The sequence below is a fragment of the Cricetulus griseus genome, chromosome 2 (assembly GCF_003668045.3).
Source record: "Cricetulus griseus strain 17A/GY chromosome 2, alternate assembly CriGri-PICRH-1.0, whole genome shotgun sequence".
Lineage (NCBI taxonomy): Eukaryota > Metazoa > Chordata > Mammalia > Rodentia > Cricetidae > Cricetulus > Cricetulus griseus.
In genome coordinates this window covers 125,115,122-125,139,121 of record NC_048595.1, presented here as the reverse complement: position 1 = coordinate 125,139,121, position 24,000 = coordinate 125,115,122, and the positions used below count along the sequence as shown (strand labels likewise).

The 24,000-nt window shown below is 41.7% G+C and overlaps 1 protein-coding gene across 1 annotated transcript; it reads left to right on the top strand.

Moving 5' to 3' along the window:
- The first annotated feature begins 5,452 nt into the window (after window positions 1–5,452).
- LOC113834415 (pleckstrin homology domain-containing family F member 2) lies at window positions 5,453–23,064 on the top strand. The gene is made up of 2 exons (XM_027403494.2): window positions 5,453–5,734; window positions 21,372–23,064. The coding sequence occupies exon 2, from the start codon at window positions 21,386–21,388 to the stop codon at window positions 22,133–22,135; it is 750 nt and encodes a 249-aa protein (XP_027259295.1). The 5' UTR covers window positions 5,453–5,734; window positions 21,372–21,385; the 3' UTR covers window positions 22,136–23,064.
- Window positions 23,065–24,000: the final 936 nt, after the last annotated feature.

Here is a 24,000-nt window from a genome sequence, read left to right as displayed (position 1 = left end):
ATTGGAGAAGGGTGTTGGGGATGCTTTACCCAGCAGGGCATTAGGTAAAGAATAGGACTGGGTGAGCCAAAGATGGCATGCCTAAATAGTGGTTTTCCTGCTGGTGAACAGGCTATGTGTTCTCAATTTAAAACGAAGAAGTGATGGAAGGCATACTATGAAGGAAAGATATTTGTAAGAATTGGTTGAAAGATATAGAGTATGGAGCCCAGAACTTGGAGGAAGCTCTGGATTTGATCTCCAGAACCACATAAACTGGGCATGGTGGAACATCCCATAAGCCAGGAATGTGGGAGGTACAGGGAAGATTGGTTCAAAGTCATCCTTCTGAGACACAGAAGCCTGTCTGAAGTGAGCAAGAACCAAGGAACTATGAATCACACATGTCAAAGCTTAATAAACAATTTCCTTTGCAGTCACAAATGTGGTAAAAATTTATATTCTTAATAACTTCAATAGCAGCAACATTTGCAGTGACTACTGCCACAGCTAGTTTGTTGAGAACATCTATCTGTTACCTGCCAGGTGCCATGTTAGGTGCTTGGCCTGCGTTTCTCCTGATCTTTATATCCTAGGAGTTAGAGTTTATACTCCTCACTTTATAAACATTTGGAAACTGGTGCAGCACAGTTACCCCCATTTACACGGTTATATGGCTGATAATACAATATCAATCTCACCAGCTCTGTTTGACTCCAAAGTATAGAAGCTTTTGTTTGTTTTGTCCCCCAGATTGTGTTTCTACTTGAGAAGAAATTGTAAAATGAAATCATACTTAAATTTCTCTTTACAAAGGAACACATGAATGATGCCAGTGTTCTACCAAATGCTAGTTTTTGAAATAGATTTTCTTGGCAATATTTGCATTTAAATATTCTGTTGAATTTTATTTATCCGGAAGCCAAGTTTTAAAAAACTGTTCTTTGATGGATGTATATTTATTTGGAAGTAGTCATTAAAAGAAAGATTATTCAATAATTGCCTGCCACACATACTAGTAATAAATGAAATTTTTGTTTTGTTTTGTTTGTTTTGAAGATAGGGTCTCCCTATGTAGCCATGGCTGGCCTGGAATTTACTCTGTAGACTCACAGATATCTACTTGCCTCTGCCTCCCGAGTGCTGGGATTAAAGGCATGCACCAGCATAAATGAAAGTTTCCCTCTACTGACAAAGATGGTAATGTGTATAGAATTTAGAAACTTACTACAGAAGGAAGCAGATGTTATATATTTGTTTTTGTTGGAAGTATTTGAGTAAGATCTATACTTCATAATAAAACTTAACCAACCACAATTGTGCCTGTGTTTTTGTGAACATGTGCCCCCACTCTGAGTGTGTGTGTGTGTGTGTGTGTGTGTGTGTGTGTGTGTGTGTGTGTGTATGTCTTCACCTGTGTGTGGTGACTGGAGATTGATGTTAGCTGTCCTCCTTAGATGCTTTCCATGTTGTTTACTCTGTCCAAGGCCATCCTTGCTGACATGGTAAAGTTAGCTTGTTTAAAAAGGAAAAGAAACTATAATTTAAAAATATAAATAAGCACTGGGCGTTGGTGGCGCATGCCTTTAATCCCAGCACTCGGGAGGCAGAGGCAGGCGGATCTCTGTGAGTTCGAGGCCAGCCTGGTCTACAGAGCGAGTGCCAGGACAGCCTCCAAAGCTACACAGAGAAACCCTGTCTCGAAAAACATATATATATATTTGAATTTGAATAGAGATCCATATATATATATGGATATATATATATCAGGTTTATGGATGTTTATATATATATATATGGATCTCTATTCAAATTTAAACACAATTTAAAAAATTCTAAGGTGAGATTTTTGACAGATGGTAAAAAGAGCAGTTGCCTTAAAGATGCAGTTTACAGTAACTCTTCCACAAAATGCCCTTAAATGCCTGCCAAAAAGCATCTCAAATCATTTCTAAGCTTAAATCCCAACTTCTCCAAGAGACATATGCAATATTTTTTTGCATTTTTTCTTTTTAGATAGATTTTTTAAAAGCAGTTTTTGGTTCATAGCAACCCTGAGGGAAAAGCACACAGATCCTGTGTATACCCTCCTCATCTCTCCAACCTTAACTGTCCTGAAACAGGGCTGTATGTCTGTTAGAATAGATTAATTTACATCTACCTGAGGATCCAACCTGGTACCTTTTACATGTTGGGCAAGCACTCTACAAGCCCCAGAGAGTTTGCTATTATACATCCTTGGGGTTTGAGCAAAGTATAAAATAGCATGTTTCCATAGTTATAGCAGTATCAAACTGTGTTCTCCCTCCCTGCTCCACCCATTCATTCATCTCCCCTCTCCCCCAATATCTGACAACCACTGGTGGTTTTTACTGTCTTTTGACATTATTATTGGTGACAGACTCTCATGTATCTCAGGTGATCTCAAATGCCCTTTGTAGCTGAGGGTGAATGGCCTTAAACTTCTGATCCTCTGGCTTCATTTCCTAGGTGCTGGAATTCCAGGCACAGACCACCACACTCAGTTTTATGCACTGTGGGACACAGAGGTCAGTCTCCGGAACCGCCATTCTCAGGAACTGCCCAACAGAATGTTTCTCACTGGGACCTGGATGTATGCTAGGCTTCTGGCCAGTGAGCCCCAGGGATCCTCCTGTCTCTACCTTCCCAACACTAGGCTTATAGGTGTGTGCCACCATACCCAGCTTTTTATGTGGGTGCTGGGTTTGAACTCAAGTTTTCATGCTTGCACATCAAGCTTTCTTGACTGAGCCATCCCCACAGCCCTTACTGTTGTTTTGTGAGACAGGGTCTCATGTATCCCAAGCTGACATCCAACTAGGGCTTACCATTCTCTGATTCCTCCTCCGCAGAGTGGGTGAGCACCACCACAGAGTGAACGATGGAATTCTTTGAAGATAGATCCTTGGCCGGGCCTTGGTGGCACATGCCTTTAAACCCAGCACTGGGGAGGCAGAGGCAGGAGGATCTCTGTGAGTTTGAGGCCAGCCTGGTCTACAGAGGAGTGCCAGGATAGGCTCTGAAAAACCAAACCAAAAAAAACAAAAACAAAAACAAAAAAACCACAACAACAACAAAGAAGATAGATCCTTCTATATTTTAGAAGTAGAGTTTGGATTCCAGCAGAAGATAAAAGGACAACGACTTATCAGGTTTATGGATGTGGCAGTGCCATTTTACTGTGATGGCGAGACTGGAAGGAAAAAAAAAAAAAGCAAGGCTCATGGGGAAAAGATAGTGAAACTAAGGAGCAATAAAAATGTAGGAATTTGTGATCTCCCCTTGAATGTTGTTCTCAGTTAACCAAGCTCTTCTCTTTCCCAAAAAAGGCAACCCCCAAAACAAACAAACAAAAAACCCAAAAACTTTTGGTTGGACAATTAAAGATGAACTCTGTCTTACAGGCTTATAGAACTGAGTGGATTGAAACTCAAATTTTACTATTTCAAGCCTTTCTATGTGTAGACTTTTGCTAGACTTCCTACAGTCTATCCCCCCCCACCCCCCCGCCCGCCCCATTGGCAGCCTGTCGATTAGTTTCAGCTTTATCCTCTTGTCATGCTGAGAGGTGAGGGTGGTTGACAGCTCTCACCAAGTGAACAGTCAGGGCTGAGTCAGGTCTCAAATGCCATTAGGGGACTTTTGTTCAGCTTGCTATATGTTATCCACCAGAACAGTGTCAGCAACGAACCAGATCTTAAATTTAAAACTTATTAAATACATGAGCTTAGTGCCAGTATGACTCTAAATAAATGGCTTTCAAACTGGGGAGCACACATCCAAGGAAGGGAGGAGAATACAGAGACTGACGGAGCATTCCAAATATTTAAACCATTGTTTGGTATGTTTTAATACTTTAAAATGAGGTAAATTGTAATAGATGTGTGCACACATACACAACATACAGATGTATAATTTTCATCATACTTACCTAGCACTCAGCTTGTGCTTGCATACTGGTTTAATGACTCTTTGAGATACTTTCTTTTGTTATCCCTATTTTACACATGAAGGAACTAAGGTTAACTGAGTATATCCAAGGACACAGTATTATAGTTAGTGGCAAAGCGAAAACTTTCTGGCTTGCATCTGTGTACTTTATTTAAATTAAATAAGTGTTTTGTTAGGAAAGGGAATGTTTTTATGGATGACATGAACAACCAAAAATGTTTGGTGTCTAATGCTCTATAATGGACCACACAGACAAAGCAGTTCCTAAAGGCATCTTAGATCGTGCTTAGTCTAACACATGTAAAGATTGTGTGCGCATGATTGAAATCCTGTAACTATCCCTAGTATCACAATTGGTTTCCTTTGCCAATTTTGTTGCAGAGGGTGGGGAGGATGTAAAGAATTCCAGACATAAGGAGTTCCAAACCTGCTCATCCACTTTCACTCCAGGCTTATTTGTGGAAATCGTGGTTGGTGGACGCACTAATTCAACAAAAACTACAGCAGTGGTTCTCAACCCTCCTAATGCTGCCCAAAGATCCTTTAATACAGTTCCTAATGTGTGGTGACGCCCCGACCATAAAAAACTATTTTTGTTGCTACTTTACAACTATAGTTTTGCTACTGTTATGAGTTGTAATGTATCTTTCTCCCCCCCCCCCCGTTGGTCTTAGGTGACTCCTTTGAAAAGGTCATTCGACCTCAAAGAGGCCGAGACCCACAGATTGAGAAACTATGAACTAGAAGTTCTGAAAAAAAGAAAAAAAAAAAAAAAACAACAACCTGAAATAAAATTTACTCTAACCCATTTTCTACCCCTCCCTATTTAAACAGTGTGCTTTATATGTTATCCCCACCCCCCTGGTTGGATACATCTCTCTCTCCACAGCGCCTAAGCAAACTCTCGGTGTTGAGGGACTGAGGAGCCAGGGCTCGTCTCACTAACGTTATCTTAGCGCGGGGTTCTAGGTACGCGAAGCAGGTAGTGGAGGCCGTGCGTGGCCAGAGAAGTTTCGAGAAGAGCGGAGCTCTAAGGCTCACAGTTACAAGGAAGTGTGCGGGAGCAGGGTGCGGTAAGCGCAGAGCGAAGATGGCTCGAGGGGGTAGGCGTTGGGAGAACGCGATCGCAGGTGCTCGGCAGCATGGCCGAGCCAGGCGGGGCTGGCAGACGCGTTTGGGTGGCGAAAGGCAAAGCCTTTCTTTCCTGTTCCTTAGGGAGGCGTGGAGGCAGCTTCCGTCCATTCTTCCCGAGAACTTCGCGGACCGCTCCACAGCTCTTTCCCAAGGCTAGCGCGAGTCAGGAAAGTCAGGTTAGGCGACCCAGGCTTGCCCGGGCCCGCCTCTGCGCGCGTCACCTCGGAGCAGAGAAGTGCGCCCCGCAGCCCCGCCCCGGGAGGTCCCCCCAGTGGGTGTGGTCTCCGCCAACGGCCCCGCCCCTCAGGCCTGTCGCGCGGGGATGGGGGCGGGGCAAGGCGATGGGCGGGGCGAGGGAACCGGGAAGAAAGGGCAGGGCGGATGTGCTCGTGCCCGTGTTTGGCGCTTGAGCGAGGGCGCGCCGGTGCGCGCGCAGGAGGGAGGCCAGCGGGGCGGCCGTTGTCGGGTTCGACAGGAGGGGCGGTGAAGTCACCTGCGAGCGTTCGCGCCCGTCGCGTCCCCGTCGCGCCGGCCTCGCGGGGCCCCACACACCGTGCGAAGCTGGGGCCCGGGCACAGGCAGAGTCCGCGGCTGGAGTCGGCGACGAGGACGAGTCGCAGCCTCGGCGCCGCCGCCCGCGCCGGGCCGGGTAGGTGCCGCGGGGGTCGATCGGGACGCGCAGGGCGGCGGCGGGCTGCGGAGGGGGAAGGAAAGTTTGCGGGCGCCTGCTCCCGCGGGCCGGGACCGGCCGCGGCGCGGGGAGGTGTTGGCCCGGGCGGCGGCGGCCGACGCCATGTTGGGGTCTGTGGGAAACGGGGCGCTCCCGGGCGGCTCCCCTCCGGGCTGGCGCTCGGGCTGGAACCGCCTTGGTCCCGCCGCGCCCGTCCGCGGCACGCCGGCCCGAGGGCAGGGACCCGGGACGGCGGCTGGGGACGGGACCCCGCGTCGTGCCCGAAGTTGTGGGGCGCCAGCACTCTGGCCCCCAGATCGTGCGGTCTGAAAACTTCGCAGGCTCTGGGCGTCAGGGGCGCGCTGTGACTTGAGCAGCGTATTTTGTATGACTTTATATGAAAATGGCACCGCAGAAATTGGCTCTGATGGGAGCAGCGGCTTACAAGATATTTAAAGCAATGGCTTACAAGCTATTTGGAGTGTTTAAAGTTTTATGATCTTTTGCTGACTCTTTTTTTTAAACGTTATTAGAGGTGAGATCTGGTTCCCGAAGCTGTTCGGAGTAGCCTTGTATACTCCTAGAATATTAAAGCTGTAAGTTGTGTTCAGTGTGCAGTGGAAATGAAGAAAATTCAGGTTACACCTAAGCAGCAATTCAGACTCCTAGTACGTGAAATTGGTAAATGCCTTCTTTGTTTTTTTTTTTTTTTTTTTTTTTTTTTTTTACCTTGCCTAAGAGACTCATTAAAGAAACATTTAGACATGAACGTTCACTTGAGAAGTTAAGGCATATGTTACTTTCTTAAGAATAAAGTCCAGTATGTTGGCTGTACTCAGCAGACTGGGGCCGGAGGATCCTTGAGTTCGAGGCCAGCCTGGACTACAGAGTGAGCCTGTCAGAATAAACCCCCCTCCAGACCACCCAACCACACAAACAGAATAGGGTGACGTGATCTTGACGTTTCTTTTTTTTTTTTTTTCCACTCTTTTTCCTTTTGGTTCCTTATTGGTGCGTGAGTTTTGGCCTTTATCTCTTTCTGTACTCTTGTAGCTTATGGGGGCCTCGGCTTAATTCAGAATTAACAAAGGTTATTTTTAATTACCGTGGGTCATGATAGCATTGGGAGGTGGATGGTATTAAGTTGCTTGTTTGGAAAGCACATGTAATCGTCCTCCCCCAGACGAAACTGGTGTACAACATGATTAAGCCTAGTCAATGAATATCATTTAAAAAAAAAATAAAGACAGCTTTAAAATTACATTAAATGGGCTAAAAGGCTCTTAATGCAAAAGCCCTAAAATGTGTCGATTTTTACTCTTACTTAAAAAAAACACTCATTTGTGTGTTGGGGGGGGGGCACACATCCTCAGAGCACTTGTGGAGAGGTCAAAACAAATTACCAGAGTTTCTTTTTTCCACCACGTGAGTTATGGGATCCAACTTAGGTGGTTTGGCTTGGGGGCCAGCACTTTTCTTTCTGAGCCACCTTTAGTTATCATTTATTTGTTTGTTTATTTATTTATTTGTGTGTGCACGAGGGTGTGCAGGCAGTCATGTGTCAAGGTGTGGAAGTCAAAGGATAACTTTTGGGAGTTGTTTCTCTCCTTCCACCTTGGGCTGTGAGGCCTGGCCTCAAGTGCCTTAACCCACTGAGCTGTCTCGATGCCCCCTCATTTCATTCTTTAATAGGTAAAAGTACCTTCTTATATTTGTCACCTTCCTTGGTTCTTTAAAAAAATTATTTTACTTTGCTGCATTGTCAGGTCAATTATATCATAAACATTAATTCTTTCACAAAAATTTATTTATTTATTTATTAAGAAAGGAGTTACCTGACTTCGATGTCACAAATCTAGCAGTCAAGCTGATCGTTAAGTGAAGTCTTATACTAATATCCCTATGGGGCCTTCTTTGCCCATCTTGTTTCTTCTTTCCTGTACCTCCTCTTCTGATTTGGATTTAGCTTTCTAGTATAACTGTCTCCCAAGGAGCTGAAAATGCAAGGCTATGCTGTTGAGATTTTTTTCCCCTTGCAAACATTCTGTTAACGCTGGGGTGTTATAGTGGAGCATGCCTGTAATCCCAGCACGTTGAGGCAGGATTGCAGAGTTTGATCTGGGATGCAAAGTGGGAACTTGTCTCAAAACCAAACCCAAACAGAACCAAAACAACCTCTCTCCTGTACTTTTTGAAGCCTTTCTGCCCACATTGTGGTTGTGCTTCCTCTTGTTCCCCACAACTCAGTTCCCTTCCCCCACAGGGTCCTGGAAGCATTGCTTAGCTCTGTGGCATGTCCTTGACAGTGGGCATCGAGTGCGGTACTCTTTGCTTGTCTCTCTCCAGCAAGCTGAGAACATAGCAGATGCTCAGGAAAGGTTTGAATGGATTCCTTGTAAATATGCTTCATGAATTTACTAGATTGTCATTTCTGTGGGACAGTTGTTAAACTTCTGTTGTCTTTCTGCTTCATACTGTGAACTCCATGAAGTCCACAGATTGTGGTCAGACTCTTCCTTTCTAAAAATAATTAACTTTGGTAACTGAACTTTGATGGGGATACAGACTTGAATATTTATGAAATTTCCAATTGGATAATGACTGACATGTAATTGTGATGAGTGGAGAGAAGCTAAGGATGAACTTTGAAAGGATGACATCACTGCTTTAAAGTGTGACTGAATATTTTGCCCTTAATAGAAACATTAATGCCTAGAAAATGAGAAGGTTATGTTTGTGTATATATACCATTCAATTAAACACATTTTGTTGTGGTTTTGTCATAATTGTCTTAGAATTTTGATTCAGAGGCAGTGATCATTGAAAGGTGAATAAATCTGCTTTTCTATTGATAGTCTTTGAGACTCAGCTTTACATACAAGCTCTTTGCTTCTGTAGCAGTCCTCAGGCTGATGTATAAATAAGAATGCTTCCTAAGTGTGCTTTTGCACTGCTAATTTAAGTAGTGAAATTTTTCTAGGTGTTTTATAATTTTGTAAGGACTGTAAAATTTGGATTAATTTCTTGTCCTCACCTAAGATAAGTCTTTTTTTAGTCTGTATATTTGTTTGTTTTTTTGAGACAGGGTCTCACGTAGCCTAGGCTGCCCTCCAGCACCATATGTAGTTGAGGATAACCTTAGGCTCCCAATCTTCATGCCTCTAGTCCTTCCCCTACTGTACCTAATTTATGTTTTTGTTGTTGGTGGTATTTTCCTTTTTTGGGAGAGTGTTTCCTTATGAAGCTCAGGCTGACCTCAAACATCCGAGGTTTCTCAGTCTATAGTGTACACGATTTGAGGAGGACCTGGAAGGAAAATAGAAGGCATTTTAATACTTGCTGTGAGCACACTAGAAAGAAAGCAGCTGGAACTCAGCGCAGACTGGACGAATAGCCTGAGTCCTGCTTGGCCTTTGCTCCTTCACTAGCTAGGTTCTTGAACAAGTCACTTCATTCTCTGAGCTCCACTGGAGCCATTTGTGAAATGGACACAAGTTTGCTTCAAAAGCTTGTGAAGAGTCACTGAGTTGTTTGTGTAAGTGCTTGGCACACAGTAGTATCATCTTACTGAGTTTTCCACTTAGCAACTACCTCCTGTATGGATGACTACTGAATCCCCCTGTGTTCTGGAACCTGCACGTGCTGAGTTTTCTGTTTGACAAGTGGATTCCCTGAAGGACTTCATGATAACTGAGCCAAACCGGTTTCTTCCTCCTGCAACATTTAACAGAACACCACAGGCTTTACTTCAACTTTCACAGGGTCTTAGCTCACTTTTCATCCCTGAATTCAGTCAGTTCCTGAATTGTATCTACTGCTTTTCAGCCCCTGCCCTTTATTTCATTGTTTTTACTTCCACTATCCATTGTTTTTATGCTTTTGTTACCCTTTTAAAAATGTTTCTATTAGCATGTCTTAATTACATAAACACTGTGTTTTACTTTGATGTTGTTACGCATGTATAGGATGTATTTTACTTTGATTACTTTTTTTTTTTTGCTGTAATACTCTTCTGCTTTCTTTGCTTTCAGTCTTGTGCTTTATATTCTCTTTACTTCATCCTGTGTGCTGTTTTTAAAAAACAAAACAAAAACCTTTGGCCCCTATTGCCTGTATATTCAAATCTAAATTCTCCAATCTTATATTCTCTGATTTTGTCTGTTTTTTCAAACTTTATTTTTAATTATGTGTACTTATGCTTATCTGTGTATGGATATGTGCACATGAGAGCAGGTGTCTGTGGAGGCCAGAAGAGGTTGATGGGTTCCCTGGAGCTGGAGTTATATATAGGTGACTGAACCACCTAATATCCATGCCAAGAACCTTGGCCCTCTGCAAGAGCAGTTCTCACATAGCTGGGCAGTCCTCTCACTGTGCAGTTGAGGATAACCTTGAACTCTTGATCCTCCTGCCTCCACTTCTCCAAATGTTGGGATTATAGGCATGTGCCACCACACCCAGCTTTAGTTTGATGCTTTCTATTTCTTTTACCAAAATTAATACTCTTGCTACAGCAAGGTGATTAAACAGTTGAATGCTATTACTGTTGGGCCTGATGATCCGTGTTTGATCCCTGAAATCCACATTGTGGAAGGAGAAACACTTTCTGCAAATTGTTCTCTGATCTGCATTTGGTTGCTCTGGTACTCATGTGACCAAGCGTGAGCATGCGTGCCTGCACTCGCACTTGAGGGCACATGCGCACACACAAATGTAAAAAATATTTTTAGTACTCCACCACTGTACTTCCTGCTTGCTTTCCTTCTCCCAGCTTGGGACTAGGTGTCTCTTTTTCTAGGGTGGACATATATGCCATTACCTGCCCTTCCAAATAGTTTGACCTACTTTTTTAAAAGAATGATTTTAAATTTTGAAATTATAGTTACATCATTTCCTCCCTTCCCTGCTTCACACTGCCCTTGTCCTCAAATTTGTGGCCTCTTTTTCTTTGGTTGTATGTATGTATGCATGTATGTATGTATGTTCCTGAATATATAAGTGAAATTTGCTTTCCTGAGAATTGTTACCTGTGTGTGATCTCAGGGTTGACCACTTTGTATTGGATAACTGATTAGGAGGCTCTTTGCTGGGGAAGACCATTTTCCAGCTCTCAGCATTCCTGTTACCTGTAGTTCTCTGTCTAGGGTTGACACCCTAGGAACTTTCTCCTTCCATTTTAGCATGTCCATTGATGTCACTGTTGTTCAGGTCTTGTTTAGGCAGCCATGTTGATGAAACTTCAGGGGTGTAGGAGACACAATCTCACAGCAACTTCCAGTTTCTCTGGCTCTTACAGTCTTTCTGCCCTTTTTTCTGCAATCATCCATGAGTCCAAGATACAAGAATTATATTATGTCAGTTGAGACTGGGCACCATACTGTGATGTCTTGTTTCTTGCATTTTGATTGGTTTTGGTTTTCTGTAAAGTCCTCAGTCTGTTGCAAAGAGAAGTTTCTTTAATGAGGGGTGAGAACTACACTCATCAGTGAGTATAGGAATAAATATTTAGAACGGAGTTAGAAATTAAGCTGGTTTAGTAAAGTGCTAGTAACAAAAATTCCAACACCAGGCGTAAGAAGCAATGTTTTGAATTGCTGGCCAGGGTGTTAAAGAGACTCCCAGACTATTAGTATCGCCCTTGGTTGCCTCCCTGAGGTGGAAGGTAAATCCCTATTGCCAAAGATTACACTTTGACACAGGACAGAGGGACCTGAGCTGGATCTGACCTGAAGGCCTCCTCCCTGAAGACTAGCTTGGTCCTAGAAGGCACCATGTTCCAAGGGAGGGAAGCAACCTACCTAGCTATGATGGCTCTGAACCATAACAACTGGCATGGCACACTAACCCCAAGGGTACAGTAGTGGCATGCATACCTTGATGGTACCCAGCAGCTCTATTTGGACTGGAAAGGTAGCCCTGGGCTTATCTTGTAGGAGAACCTACTTCTTTGGTTTCAAGATTTGGGCCTAGATGTCCACATGGTCAGAATTATCACTGCTCAACTCTTAACCCTAAGACCATCTTTGTGTGTTCTCCGTGTAACTAGCTGGCTTCTCTGCTGTTTAGCCTTTAAGTGCACATTTTATTCCTCAGTTTCTAATACATTGCTGGGAGACCAGACCCCTTTCCTCCCAGGTTTTTTTTTTTTTTTTTGGGGGGGGGTGTTTGTCTTTGAGACAGAATCTGTGTAGCCCTGGCTGGCCTGGAAGTCTGTTTGTAGACCAGGCTGGCCTTTTACTCACAGAAATTCACCTATATCTGACTCCTGAGTGCTGGGATTAAAGGTGTGTGCCCCCATGGAGGCCAATTTTTTTCTTTGTTAATTACTTGCATCATTCTCTTTCCTATAGAAACATACCTGAATTATATATACTTTCTTGTATAAACTTGAGGTTATAACTGTCTTTTTTTTTTCCACTACAAGATTTTTGGTTTTGAGTGATGGTTTACTAGAGTTTTGTATGGTGCCACATGGCTAGTGACTGTTTTACTACTTGAAATCCATTGACATTATCAATGATTTTATTTGTTCCCACATTACTTAAACCATAGGCTCATTTTATACTTACCCTCCATCCTCTCTCCATGCTCAGTGTTTTGTGTGGGCACTACTACTGAGCTACATCTCAAACCTGGAGGTTAGTTTTAGCTTTACATGCAGTTAATCATAGTAACCTCACCCCCAACTTCTTCCCCTTACTCTGGCTCAGGCCCTAAAACCTCATGTATGTAGCCCAGCCTGACTGGAGCTTAGAGCTGTATTCCTGCTTGTGCCTTCTACATGTGAGTCCACACCCAGCGCTTAGGTCCAGCTTTCTTCTCTTCCTTCCACAGCAGTGGCTTTTTTACTGTTTGCATAGTTATTTTAGGAAAACCTAGATCAAATCAGGCCAGTCCTTCCAAAAGCAGGAAGTCCTCGAACTAAGATAGTGTAGTCTGGTATCTTGGTCTGGTATCTTGTGCTTTTCTCTTCCCTCTAACTCCAATGGCTTCCTAGATCCTGTACTGCAACTGTGTGTATTAGCTTAACAAAAAGAACCACTTACTTCAGGCTTTGTGCCTTTGCTCAGCAGGTTTTGTTTTCATTTTCTTTGTGTTTGTGTGTATTTCCTTTTGAAATTTCACTTATTCTTTCAGGTGTTAGAATGGTAAATTATGTGTGCCCCATATTTATTCCCCCCACTTCCTGCTTTGACTTTTATTATAATACTTAACCAATTGTGCTTCATGTTATAAATTTTATTGTAAATCCTTCATTCCCTGTGTCTTGTTCATTCTTTTTTTCTACCAAATATAAATACAGAGAGCAAATCAGAAGCATTTTGAAGGATGCTGAAGAAAGTGTTGGAAACCCCCCCCCCCCATTTGCAGTGTTGCTCAGCTCTTTCTAAGCTGCCAGCACTGTGATGCTCTCGGGCACTTTCAGCTCAGTTTTGTTGATGGTGAAAATATGCTTCTAGCATCACTTTGTATTGACAAAGCAGCTGTGCTTTTTAGAGAGATAAGAACTCTTACAGATTATCGTGACATATTGAGGATTTTTTTTTTAAATGGAACTTCCAGGCTGGATGTTTAGAATTCATAATTAGATATAGTTTGGATTACATTTGCTTGTCAATCTAAAATCTGGATTCAGGGAAGTGCTTGATGTGTGGGGAGCGGTTCCTGTTTTCTTTGAAGATTGGTGGGCTTTAAAGATGTAGTTGATTTTCAGCGAACTCCAGTTTGAGAAGCTGCTGTTACTGTAAGTGCAGCTCATATTCAGCTCAGTGCCTATTCTGACATGTAGAATGCAGCAATTTTGCAGGTGCTGTTGGGAATACATAATTTTAGGAAATACTGTTTTTGTGTTCAGGAACTCCCAAACTATTTGGAGTAAACATGTATCTGAATTTTAATGAAGTATATAATAAAGTATTGCTATTTGGTGTAGAAACTTAAAGGTAAAATAGTGTCTAGCTTTTGGTCTGAGGACCTCTTGAGGTGCTGGTGAAATTTCAGCAGAGAGACTAGAGGACTAGGGTTGTGAGTGCTGAGTGCAGAGGTGGGGAAGCCCAGAGCATGCTGCTGGTGATGGTCTGGTTTATGTTTAGCAGAGAGCATGGAACAGGTCAAGATGGGGAAGAAAGAATGCAGGAGGCTGGGGTCTCTCTGCTGGCTAGCTTGTCTGTTTTTTTAGAGAGAGTTCTCTGGTCAAAGCTGTAGTTGGAGAATGTTAATATTGCTTGTTGGTCCAACAGTCAGTCTAAATAAACTTGAGGGCCATGTTCTACCCTCCTGAGTAGACCTTCCAAACAGACCAGCCAGTCCAACAGTCCCTCAGTGGTTCTTTTGTTTTTCTTTCTTTTTTTTTTTTTTTCCCCTTAAAATCTTAACCTGTGACTGTTGTTCTTGGATAGCATGATGTGTTTCTTCCTCAGACCTAACCTGTTTGAAACCACCTTTACTGGCACTCTAAATAGTCAGAACTTTACTTTTTAGTACTTCAGGAATCCTTTGTACATAGCTTATCCTAGAGCAAACCTCCGAATTGAGAGGCTACTGTCACTCCTGGTCATGTTCAGTTGTTTTGGTGGCATGGACATAAAGGTTTTTAATATTTTCCTTTAGTATGCGAGCTGCCAGAGCAAGCATGCTTTGTTTCTGTAGGTACTGTTGATAATATCAGGTTATAGGGAATACTTTTGTTTTCAGGAACTTCCCACTTTTATTTGGAATAAGCACATTTCCAAATTTGGGCCTGTTGGTGAAATAAAAGCCCACTTGGCTGATGTTCATTTTATTTGTCAGTGGCCTTTCCTAGATATACAATTAAAGGTCCACATTGCTAAACTATTTCTGAGGGTAGCAGGGAATAATGAAAAGACCATGTGTCCCCTGGTATCCCATAAAAAAATGTGAACACATCTAGCTGTGAAATTACAAGAAAGTTACTTAACTTAAATCAAATTATTTTAAGTGTGTGCGTGTATTTATGTGTACCACACTCATGCCCGGTGCCTATGGAGATCAGAAGAGGGTGTGACATCTGGGACTGGAGTGACAGGTGACTATGAATTGCCAAATAGGTGCTGGGCTCTCTTACCCATTTTTTGACTCAGTTTATATTTACTTATTATTTATTGACTTAGTAAAGTGAATCATGATGATTACTATTTTATTAGTTTTTCAAGACAGGATTTCTCAGTGTATCCTTGGCTGTCCTGTAACTCACTTTGTAGACCACCGTTGATCTCTACAGTCCAGTTAGCAGGGATTTGCTCCCAGGACAGGAGTCTTGGTGGACATGCCATAAGCCTCTTGTGATTGAAAGAGTAAAATGCACTCAAATTTAGTTTGCCAAAATGTCAAGTATTTCTTTGTTTTATTATCCTTATATTGTGTTTAGACTTTTACCCAGAATAATTTAATGTGCTGGTTATTAGATTATGTGACTGTTAAAAGTAGATAGGCCTGTATGGACTGAGAGGGAGTTGTTTGCTCCAGGCAGGATGTTTTCTACTGTTGTTTTGTTTTTTTGTAGCAGTGCTGGATGTTGGAGCAGACTTTCTGCCACTGAGCTTTATTTTGTCTTCACATCCCAGCATTCTTACCCTCCCTTCTTTTTCCTCTGTAAGATTTCAGTTCAGCAGTAACTCTCACTTTAAAGCATTGATCAGTGTAAACCAGTAGTCAGATGTGTGGTTAAAATATTAGTTTGCAGGATATGGCTTGGTGGTAGAGCATTTGCCCTGGGTCCAGTCCCCAGCCCTGGCCAGGGGGTAGAGAGTTGGGGGGCAGGGATATTGGGGTGGGCATGTTGGTATATTCAGGCCAATAAGATTAGCTGTAAATGGGAAATCCCACCAGCTCACTTATTATGTAAGGCCACTATTTTAAACACAGACAGTACCTTACTATTTTATTGAAGGTGACTGTTGCTGCTTTTTTTTTTTAAACTAGGCCTTTCATCTCGTAGTTTGTTTTTTTTCTACTGTAACCTGTTAAGTTTGAATGCTAGAATTCATTAATACCAGAAAATGAGAATATGAATAAGAAAATACATTTGGCTAGGCATGGTCCACATGCCTTTAATCCCAGGCAAAGGTAGGCAGATTTCTGTGAGCTCCAGACACACCGGGCCTACTTGGTGCCACCCTAACTGGAAAGGAAGGGAAGAAAGAAATTAGATGCCTTCTCAGCTAAACTCCTGTGAGGATGAGATGAGACACCCTGATTTCTAGCACAGTAATCTATAAGACAGGTGGGTCTCCATTAATTGTGGATGGATTCTTTGTCTTTGGTTTTGTCTCTAATGTGCTAAGTGTACCCCAGTGAAGAGTGTGTTACTTTAAAAACATGCATGGACAATTTAAATGCAGTTCTTGTCTGCCAGAGCCTGGAATTGTGATGGGAGATGTCCTTCTGTATGCTGTGAATATGTTTCTTTTATTGGTTGATGAATAAATGCTGATTGGCCAGTAAGTAGCCAGGCAGGAAGTAAAGGCAAGGCTACCAAACTAGGAGAATGCTGGGAAGAGGAAGGCAGAGAGGGGCCACCAGGGAGACGCCATGTAGTCGCTGAAGGAATCACATGTCGGAGCATTATGGGAGAAGCCACAGCCTTGTGGCAGTACACCATTTAATAGAAATGGGTTAATAATTAAGAGAGAGCTAGCCAATAGAAGCCTGAGCCATTGGCTAGACAGTTTATAATATAAGCCTCTGTGTGTTTATTTGGGACTAGACAGCAGTGGGACCAGGTGGAACAGAAACTCTGTCTACAGAATTGTTTTCTTCCTAGTCCTTTATAGTCTCTGGTATTCTTTCCCAAGGAGAGCAGACAGCGTTCAGATTGGACACCATTTTTTGGTCTTCTTTTTCTTCTAAGACTCTCAGTAAAGCCCCTAGTGACTCTGTCCTTGGGTACACCAGTGCTCTTTCATTCTGGGCAGTCTCAGTGCCTGGTTGTGCTGGTGGTGAATTTCGGCCTTGAATTGAACCAGACTATCTGTTTTACCAAAGAGTGTTGCTTTGGGATGTCTAGTCTATGGGTCACAATGATATGTATGCCCTTTTTGATGACTTTTTTTCACTACTACCCCCATGAACGCTACCCCCACCCTGTATAGCTTGTGCACTATCCCCTCTCCCCAATGTGTGTGCATGTGTAAAGCATGTTTGTGTATTTTCTAATCCATTGCTTTTCATGTCAGACACATGGAAACTGTTTCAGGACCAGGAAGGATAATGGAAGGGTGTGCTTAAAGCCAGAAGCCTTGGGTTCTACACACCCATTGCTTTTTAGACATAGGTCACAGCCTGGCAGTGAAATCAGAAGAGGGCTGACATTACTTATTAAAATAAAGGAAGATAATAAAATGCATCACTTATCATTGCAAGAATCATGAGAGTGTGTGTTTGTATCCTTGTAGTATGTTGTATATTTATGTGTAACTGCCAAATTTTGAAAATCATTTGTCCTAGCCAAATACTAATTATTAATGCCCAGACTTCTCCAAGTTGCATCATTCTTAAATGGGGGAGAGCTCACAAGCTGGCTCAGTGGGTGAAAGTGCTTGCTGTGCTAGCTAGCTTGGTGACCCAAGTTCTGTCAATCTTCAGAACCCACATAGAGGTGGAAGGAGAGAACTGTCTATAGAGTGGTCCTCTGGCATCCATACACATCCACACAATAATAATAATAATAATAATAATAATAATAATAATAATAATAACAATAATAATAATAGGGAGAGATTTCTCAATAAAAATTCGGGCTTAATAAATTGCAAAATTTGAGCAGTGAAACAGTAATGGGAGACTGGCTAGGGAAATTATGATGTTTGGGGTCATTTGCTTACATTCCTGTATTTCAGTATGTGTAGCGTTTCCAGAGGTTAGTGAAACTTTGTGTTCTTCCACGGGAGTAGAATGGTACCAAATTATATTGGTAATAACAGTACAGAGGGCTTGATCCCTGGTAGCTATGACAGTCTTGGCCAAGTCATGTAACCCTTTTGCAGCTGTTTACTCATAAAATGGAGCTCATCCTGAACGTATGTGTAAGGTTGCTGTGGGTAGGAAATGCAGCCGTGGATGCAGTGTCCAGCACTGCAGGTCAGTTCCAGGCTACATTTGCCTCTTTGTGTCAGAGTTGCTCATATTAGCTAATATTAGAAGCTTCTCTGGGGATCATAAGAAACTCTGGCCATGCACCAGGGTTTGAAACCGTTTCAATCAGAATGTAATAGATAGGAGATGCACTGTTCACATTTGTGTTTTAATCCCTGTAGTGGCCACAATAGGAAACCTGTTTTCGTTGTTTGGGAGTTGGTTTAAATGGGGACAAGTAGTTTAGTTTTTAAAAATTGACCATGTCTGCCCTGCCTATGGTCCTCTGAAATTGCCCTTTTTGCCTAGCCTTGTGTCTGTCCCCTTACCAATTTAGAGAGGCCTTTCTTGACCATGTAGTTGGGGTGACTTCTGATTTATCTGTTCAACTTTTTCTTTTCTCTTTGGTGTTTGGAAACAGGTCTCCTGTAGGCCTTCCAGATGCTAGGATTGCAAGCCTCCACAACAGCCTGGATAAAGACAGGGGGATCTGAACATCTATCTCTAGCTACATAGCAAGTTTGCAAGTTTGAGACTGGGAAGGAAGGGAGGAATAGGATTGGGGGAATGGAGAGAAAGCTCATAGCAATGGTTAATGCTTAGTTTGGAATTTTGTTTTCTGTTTTCCTTTGAAGATCAGGGAACTTGCTTGTATTGTGTTTTTTCGTGGACCTAAATCAATGTCTGAGAACATTGAATGACTGAATATAAATCTGATAACTAATGCTTTTCATAGAGTTTCTATTGTAGTGTTTTTTAAATTTTATTTTCTATGTACTTTCACATTGTATGAGTAGCTATGATTATGCTTTAGTAGCATTCTTAATCTCAAGATAAATTTTTAAATTTTATTTTATGTCTTTAAGTTGAAATGTTTTATTGAGAATATGCTATATTTAGTTGGTGACTTTAGTTAGTGGCACATAAGATGTGAGTTTTTTAAATCTGCAGTGTCTTGGGTTTAAAATGAGTGTGGATTTGAGATGGTGATGGATAGTGATGTTCCCTTCTTTTCCCCACTTGACTCTATTGCTCTCTTTAGGTCTGTCTTATTCTCCATATTTGATTACGGATGATGCATCATAGCTTATTTGTTGCAAATAGTACTATGCTGAATATTCTGTATGTATTTTCATGCACTGAGTCAAATTTATTTTTCAAAATCTGTTTTATTTGTGTGGGTGGGTAGATCTATGCAAGAAAGTCACAAGTCAGCTCCTTTGGGTCCCTGAGATGGAAGTCAGTTTGTTAGGCTCATTGGCAAGTGTCTTTACCCATTGTGCTGTCTCACTGTTTCAAAGTTTCTTTTGGTTGGATATTGCATTGATGGTTTTACTTGTTTTCTATAAAGTGCAAAGGTACCTGTTGCCCTACACTGTTACACATACTACATCTTAGGCATTTCCTTTTTCTTTTCTTTTTTCTTTTTGTCAATCTGATAAAAGTATCTTAGTATTTTAATGGCTTTAATTATAAATGAGGTTGGGCTTTTCATGTCATTTTAATTCTGTGATTTACTTTTTAGTGTGGGGGTGCACACATGCTTGTAGATACCTTGCTTATCAAGGTGTGCTTGTAGAGATCAGAGGACTTTGGGTGGTAGTCAGTCCTCCTACCTTGTGCACCCTGGGGCTTGAACTCAGGACACCCGGTTTGGTGGCAAGAACCTTTACTCACTGACCCTTCTTTGGCATATTCTTCATAAGTTAGTAGACTTTTTGTTTTCCTTAAGGAGCTGGAGGTGGAGCCCATGCCTTGTGTGGGCTAGGGAAGCACTGTGTCACTGAGTTGTGGTACTAGTCTCAAAAGAGGGAGTGGAGAGAGACAGGGACAGCTGTAGAGGACTGGTCACTTAGTTAAGACCTTCAAGGTTTGAAGCCATTCATTGTCTCCTTCACTGTTGGGAGTACCCTAGGACATGCCAGTGTTCCTCTTGGTGAAAGGGAACAGAGTTTCAGGAATAGTCAGAAGGGTTACAGTATTGTCAGTTGGTGAGTTGAGGACAGCTGTGTTTGTCTTTAAATAGTTCCCTTTCAAACCTTGGTATTCTTCAATGTGTTTGTTAGTGTAGTAGTACTAGGTTAGTGATTGAAATAGAACACCGTTCAGGGACTTGAGAGAGCTCAATATTGGACCTAGAGATTAGATCTATGATCATTAAAGTTGTTAAAAATGTTCTTGTTTATCTTGTACATTTGGTACTTCAGATCATGTCAGTTTAAAGATGGCTATCAGAGGGCCATTCTGGTTTCACTGCAGCCAATGGAGGGCATGGATTTCAGTCCTTTGGTAAAAAGAAAGCTAAGAATTATATAGAATATGACAAACATAGAGGATGGATTTTTGCTGCTGTTAGTATTTCTGATTTTGTCTAGCATAGGAAAATGTACGGGAAGAGAGATGCTAACTAAGATTTAGAAAGCTGAAGTTGTGAATAGTAAGGAAGACAACAGTGAAAGGCACTTATACATTGTAATGTTTTCTTCAAATACTGTGTTTTAGGCAGGGAATGACTTAGGTTGAGGTTGGAGAGAACAAAAACCTGGTAATAGCTGGATGTGGTGACACATGCCTGTCATTCCAGTGCTTAGGGGTCTAGGGTAGAGGGATGGCAAGTGCAGGGCCAACCTGAGGTACATAGTGTGATATCCTGTCTCAAAAACAAAACAATTAAAAACAAAAACCTGGGCTGGAGAGATGGCTCAGCGGTTAAGAGCACTGACTGTTCTTCCGAAGGTCCTGAGTTCAATTCCCAGCAACCACATGGTGGCTCACAACCACCTTGAATGAGATCTGGTGCCCTCTGCTGGCAGCAGGCAGAAGACATAATAAATAAATAAAATAAATCTTTAAAAAAAAAAAAAAACCTACCAGGTAATTAAGGGCCTTACACACTATATGCTAAACTTTATTGTATTAAAGATTAAGGGGAATCGTTTCAAGTAACAACCGGTCAATTTTGCAATGCCTAAGTGTTGGTTTAGAAGGGAAATCTGGAAGCAGGAGAGCATGTTGAGAAACAGTTGGGAATAATCCAGGAAAGGAAATTAGAGCCTCAGCTCAGGGGACACATGCATTTTATTGGGAAAAGAGTGGCCATGTTATTTAAGTGTGTAGGCTTCTGTTCTCCAGCATCCCATTGAGATTCAATTTCATGGAACTGGGTTTATTATTTTGCAGAAGTAACATGTTAATTTTCCTGTTGTTTTTACTTGTGCTGACCATGATGGCACATAGTTGTAGTCTGAGCTTGGGAAGTAGAGGCAGGAGGACTGTGATCTAGGCCACATGTTTCTACAGCCTTTGTAATAGTTGTGTGACTAGGATTGTGTTTTGTGGAGGGGTAGAAGTTTGGATTACTGTAAACAATGAAGATGTAGTATGCTTAGTGATTTGTTTTAGAAGGAAAGAATATTGGAATATTTGCCTTTGGAAAAAGCAATGTCTTAGTAGATTAAATTTTTTTTTCTTGTAGGAATTTATTATTTCTGTGTGTAATTTCTTTTTCTTTTTTTCCCTAAAGGTTATTAGCAAAAAATGGTGGATCGCCTAGCAAACAGTGAAGCAAATACTAGACGAATAAGTATAGTGGAGAACTGTTTTGGAGCCGCTGGTCAACCCTTAACCATCCCTGGACGGGTCCTTATCGGAGAGGGAGTATTGACTAAGCTGTGCAGAAAGAAGCCTAAAGCAAGGCAGTTTTTCCTGTTTAATGATATTCTTGTATACGGCAACATTGTCATCCAGAAGAAAAAATACAACAAACAACACATTATTCCCTTGGAAAATGTCACCATTGATTCCATTAAAGATGAAGGAGAATTACGGAATGGATGGCTTATTAAGACACCAACTAAATCGTTTGCAGTGTATGCTGCCACTGCCACCGAGAAGTCAGAGTGGATGAACCACATAAATAAGTGTGTCACCGATTTACTCTCCAAAAGTGGGAAGACACCGAGTAGTGAGCATGCTGCTGTCTGGGTTCCTGACTCTGAGGCCACTGTGTGTATGCGCTGTCAGAAGGCAAAGTTCACGCCAGTTAATCGGCGGCACCACTGCCGAAAATGTGGCTTTGTTGTTTGTGGTCCCTGCTCTGAAAAGAGATTTCTTCTTCCCAACCAGTCTTCTAAGCCTGTGCGGATATGTGACTTCTGCTATGACCTGCTTTCCACTGGGGACATGTCTTCGGGTCAGCCGACTAGATCAGACTCTTACAGCCAGTCATTGAAGTCTCCTTTAAATGACGTATCTGATGATGATGATGACGATGATAGCAGTGACTAAGGACATGTTTTGAAATATTTAATTGGGTGTGACTACCTGAGAATCAGCTTTGGGAGAAATGTAAAATTCCTAGTTCTCTCAATTTTGCTGTAGCCATGACTTCATCTGAGGAAGTTTTGACCTTTGTGCCTCTGTATCCTATAGAAAGTAGCCCCTCACTCTCTGCTCCTCTCTGCACTCTCACAGGGACAGATATATCTGATAAAGTCTTGGCTTCTGTTCTCCTTAGTTCTAGATTGCTTTCTTGTAAGTTGGAAAAGATGTTTATTTAACATATCTCGTACTACATTTTTTCCACTGATGAGGAAAAACTAAAAGCACAGAATGATGGGAACAAGAGTAAAAAGTGATTAATAATATGAGTAGCTTTCCCTCAAGCATTCAGTGTAATGGTTAAGACATCAGTGACAGAACATGGTTACAATTCTTTACTTCTCTTTTTCTGAATGCCAAATGGTGCCTTATTGTGGCAGCATTGTCACGAAACACAAGCCCCTACCTTCTTATTTCTAGGATTGATTTAAAAACACACTGGTGCTCTTATAGGTGGTAAATGAGTGTTTTATGGATGTAGTTAAGAATATTTATTTGACAGCTACAAGGAACTAAATTAGAGGTATCTTCACTCTTATATGAATATGTATTTTTCATAAAATAGTTGTGATTATATTTTTACATCTTCTAGGCACCAAATTATAATGGTCACATACATGTTTAAAATTAACCAGTTGCCACTCTCAGGAATTTAATTTGAAATTTATCACATAGAAGTGGCATATTCCATTAGCTCCTACTTTCCTAAGACATTTTTACATATAAATTTATTTGCTTTACATTATTTCTAAAAGGAAAAATTTTATGAAGCCCTCATTTTTTGAGACAGGGTTTCTCTGTGTAGCCCTGGCTGCCCTAGAACAACTTGCTTTGTGGACCAGGCTAGCCTCGAACTCACAGAGGTCCACCTGCCTCTGCCTTCTGAATGCTGGGCTTAAAGGCTTCCACCACCACCACCTGACAAAATTATTATTATTATTATTATTATTATTTTTTTTTTCTCCTGGAGACAGGGTTTCTCTGTGGCTTTGGAAGCGGTCCTGGAACTAGCTCTTGTAGACCAGGCTGGTTTCAAATTCACAGACATCTGCCTGCCTCTGCCTCCTGAGTGCTGGGATTAAAGGCGTGTGCCACCACTGCCTGTTTTTTTTTTTTTTTTTTTTTTTTAATCCCACAGTAGACCATGGAGTTGTGCAGGAGAAGGATCAGGAGGAGATTGAAGTTTCATTAGACTCCCTGTCTACAAGCACTGTCAATTTTATTGTGAAATTATCTTGATTTACTGGTGGTATTGTATTTTATGGAGTTTGTGATGCCCCAAACAATTTCTATTTTTGTAAAACAATTGTATGTTTAATCTGTTTCTGAAATCATTTTGCAATATATGGAAATAGAGCAGTTGATGTTTCTAAATTGTGACCATCAATGAGATTGCTTTGAGAAGTGATAGTTTTTCTCTTTGTATTTGTAAGCAGCCATAAGTTAGGCCCATTCACTGCATAGCGCTGGACCTGCACTGTACAAGTTCTAGTCATTCATGTGCTTCGATAACTAGATGTTTAAATGTAGGAAACCAGAGTGCAAGAAGTTGTCATTGTTTTTCAAATTGGAAAGCCTGCATCATTCTGCAGATGTTTGACTGTGTAACTTGTGGGTGGAAGCTTCATGGTAGCTCACAGTGTGGTTACAGTACAATCTTACATTGCTGTTCAGTTTCAGAATCATCTGAACTATATAGGTCTCCCTGTAGGAAATGTGAAGAAAAGCACAATAGAACTAGGGCTTGGGGTTTTGTTCTTGTTTTTGTTTTT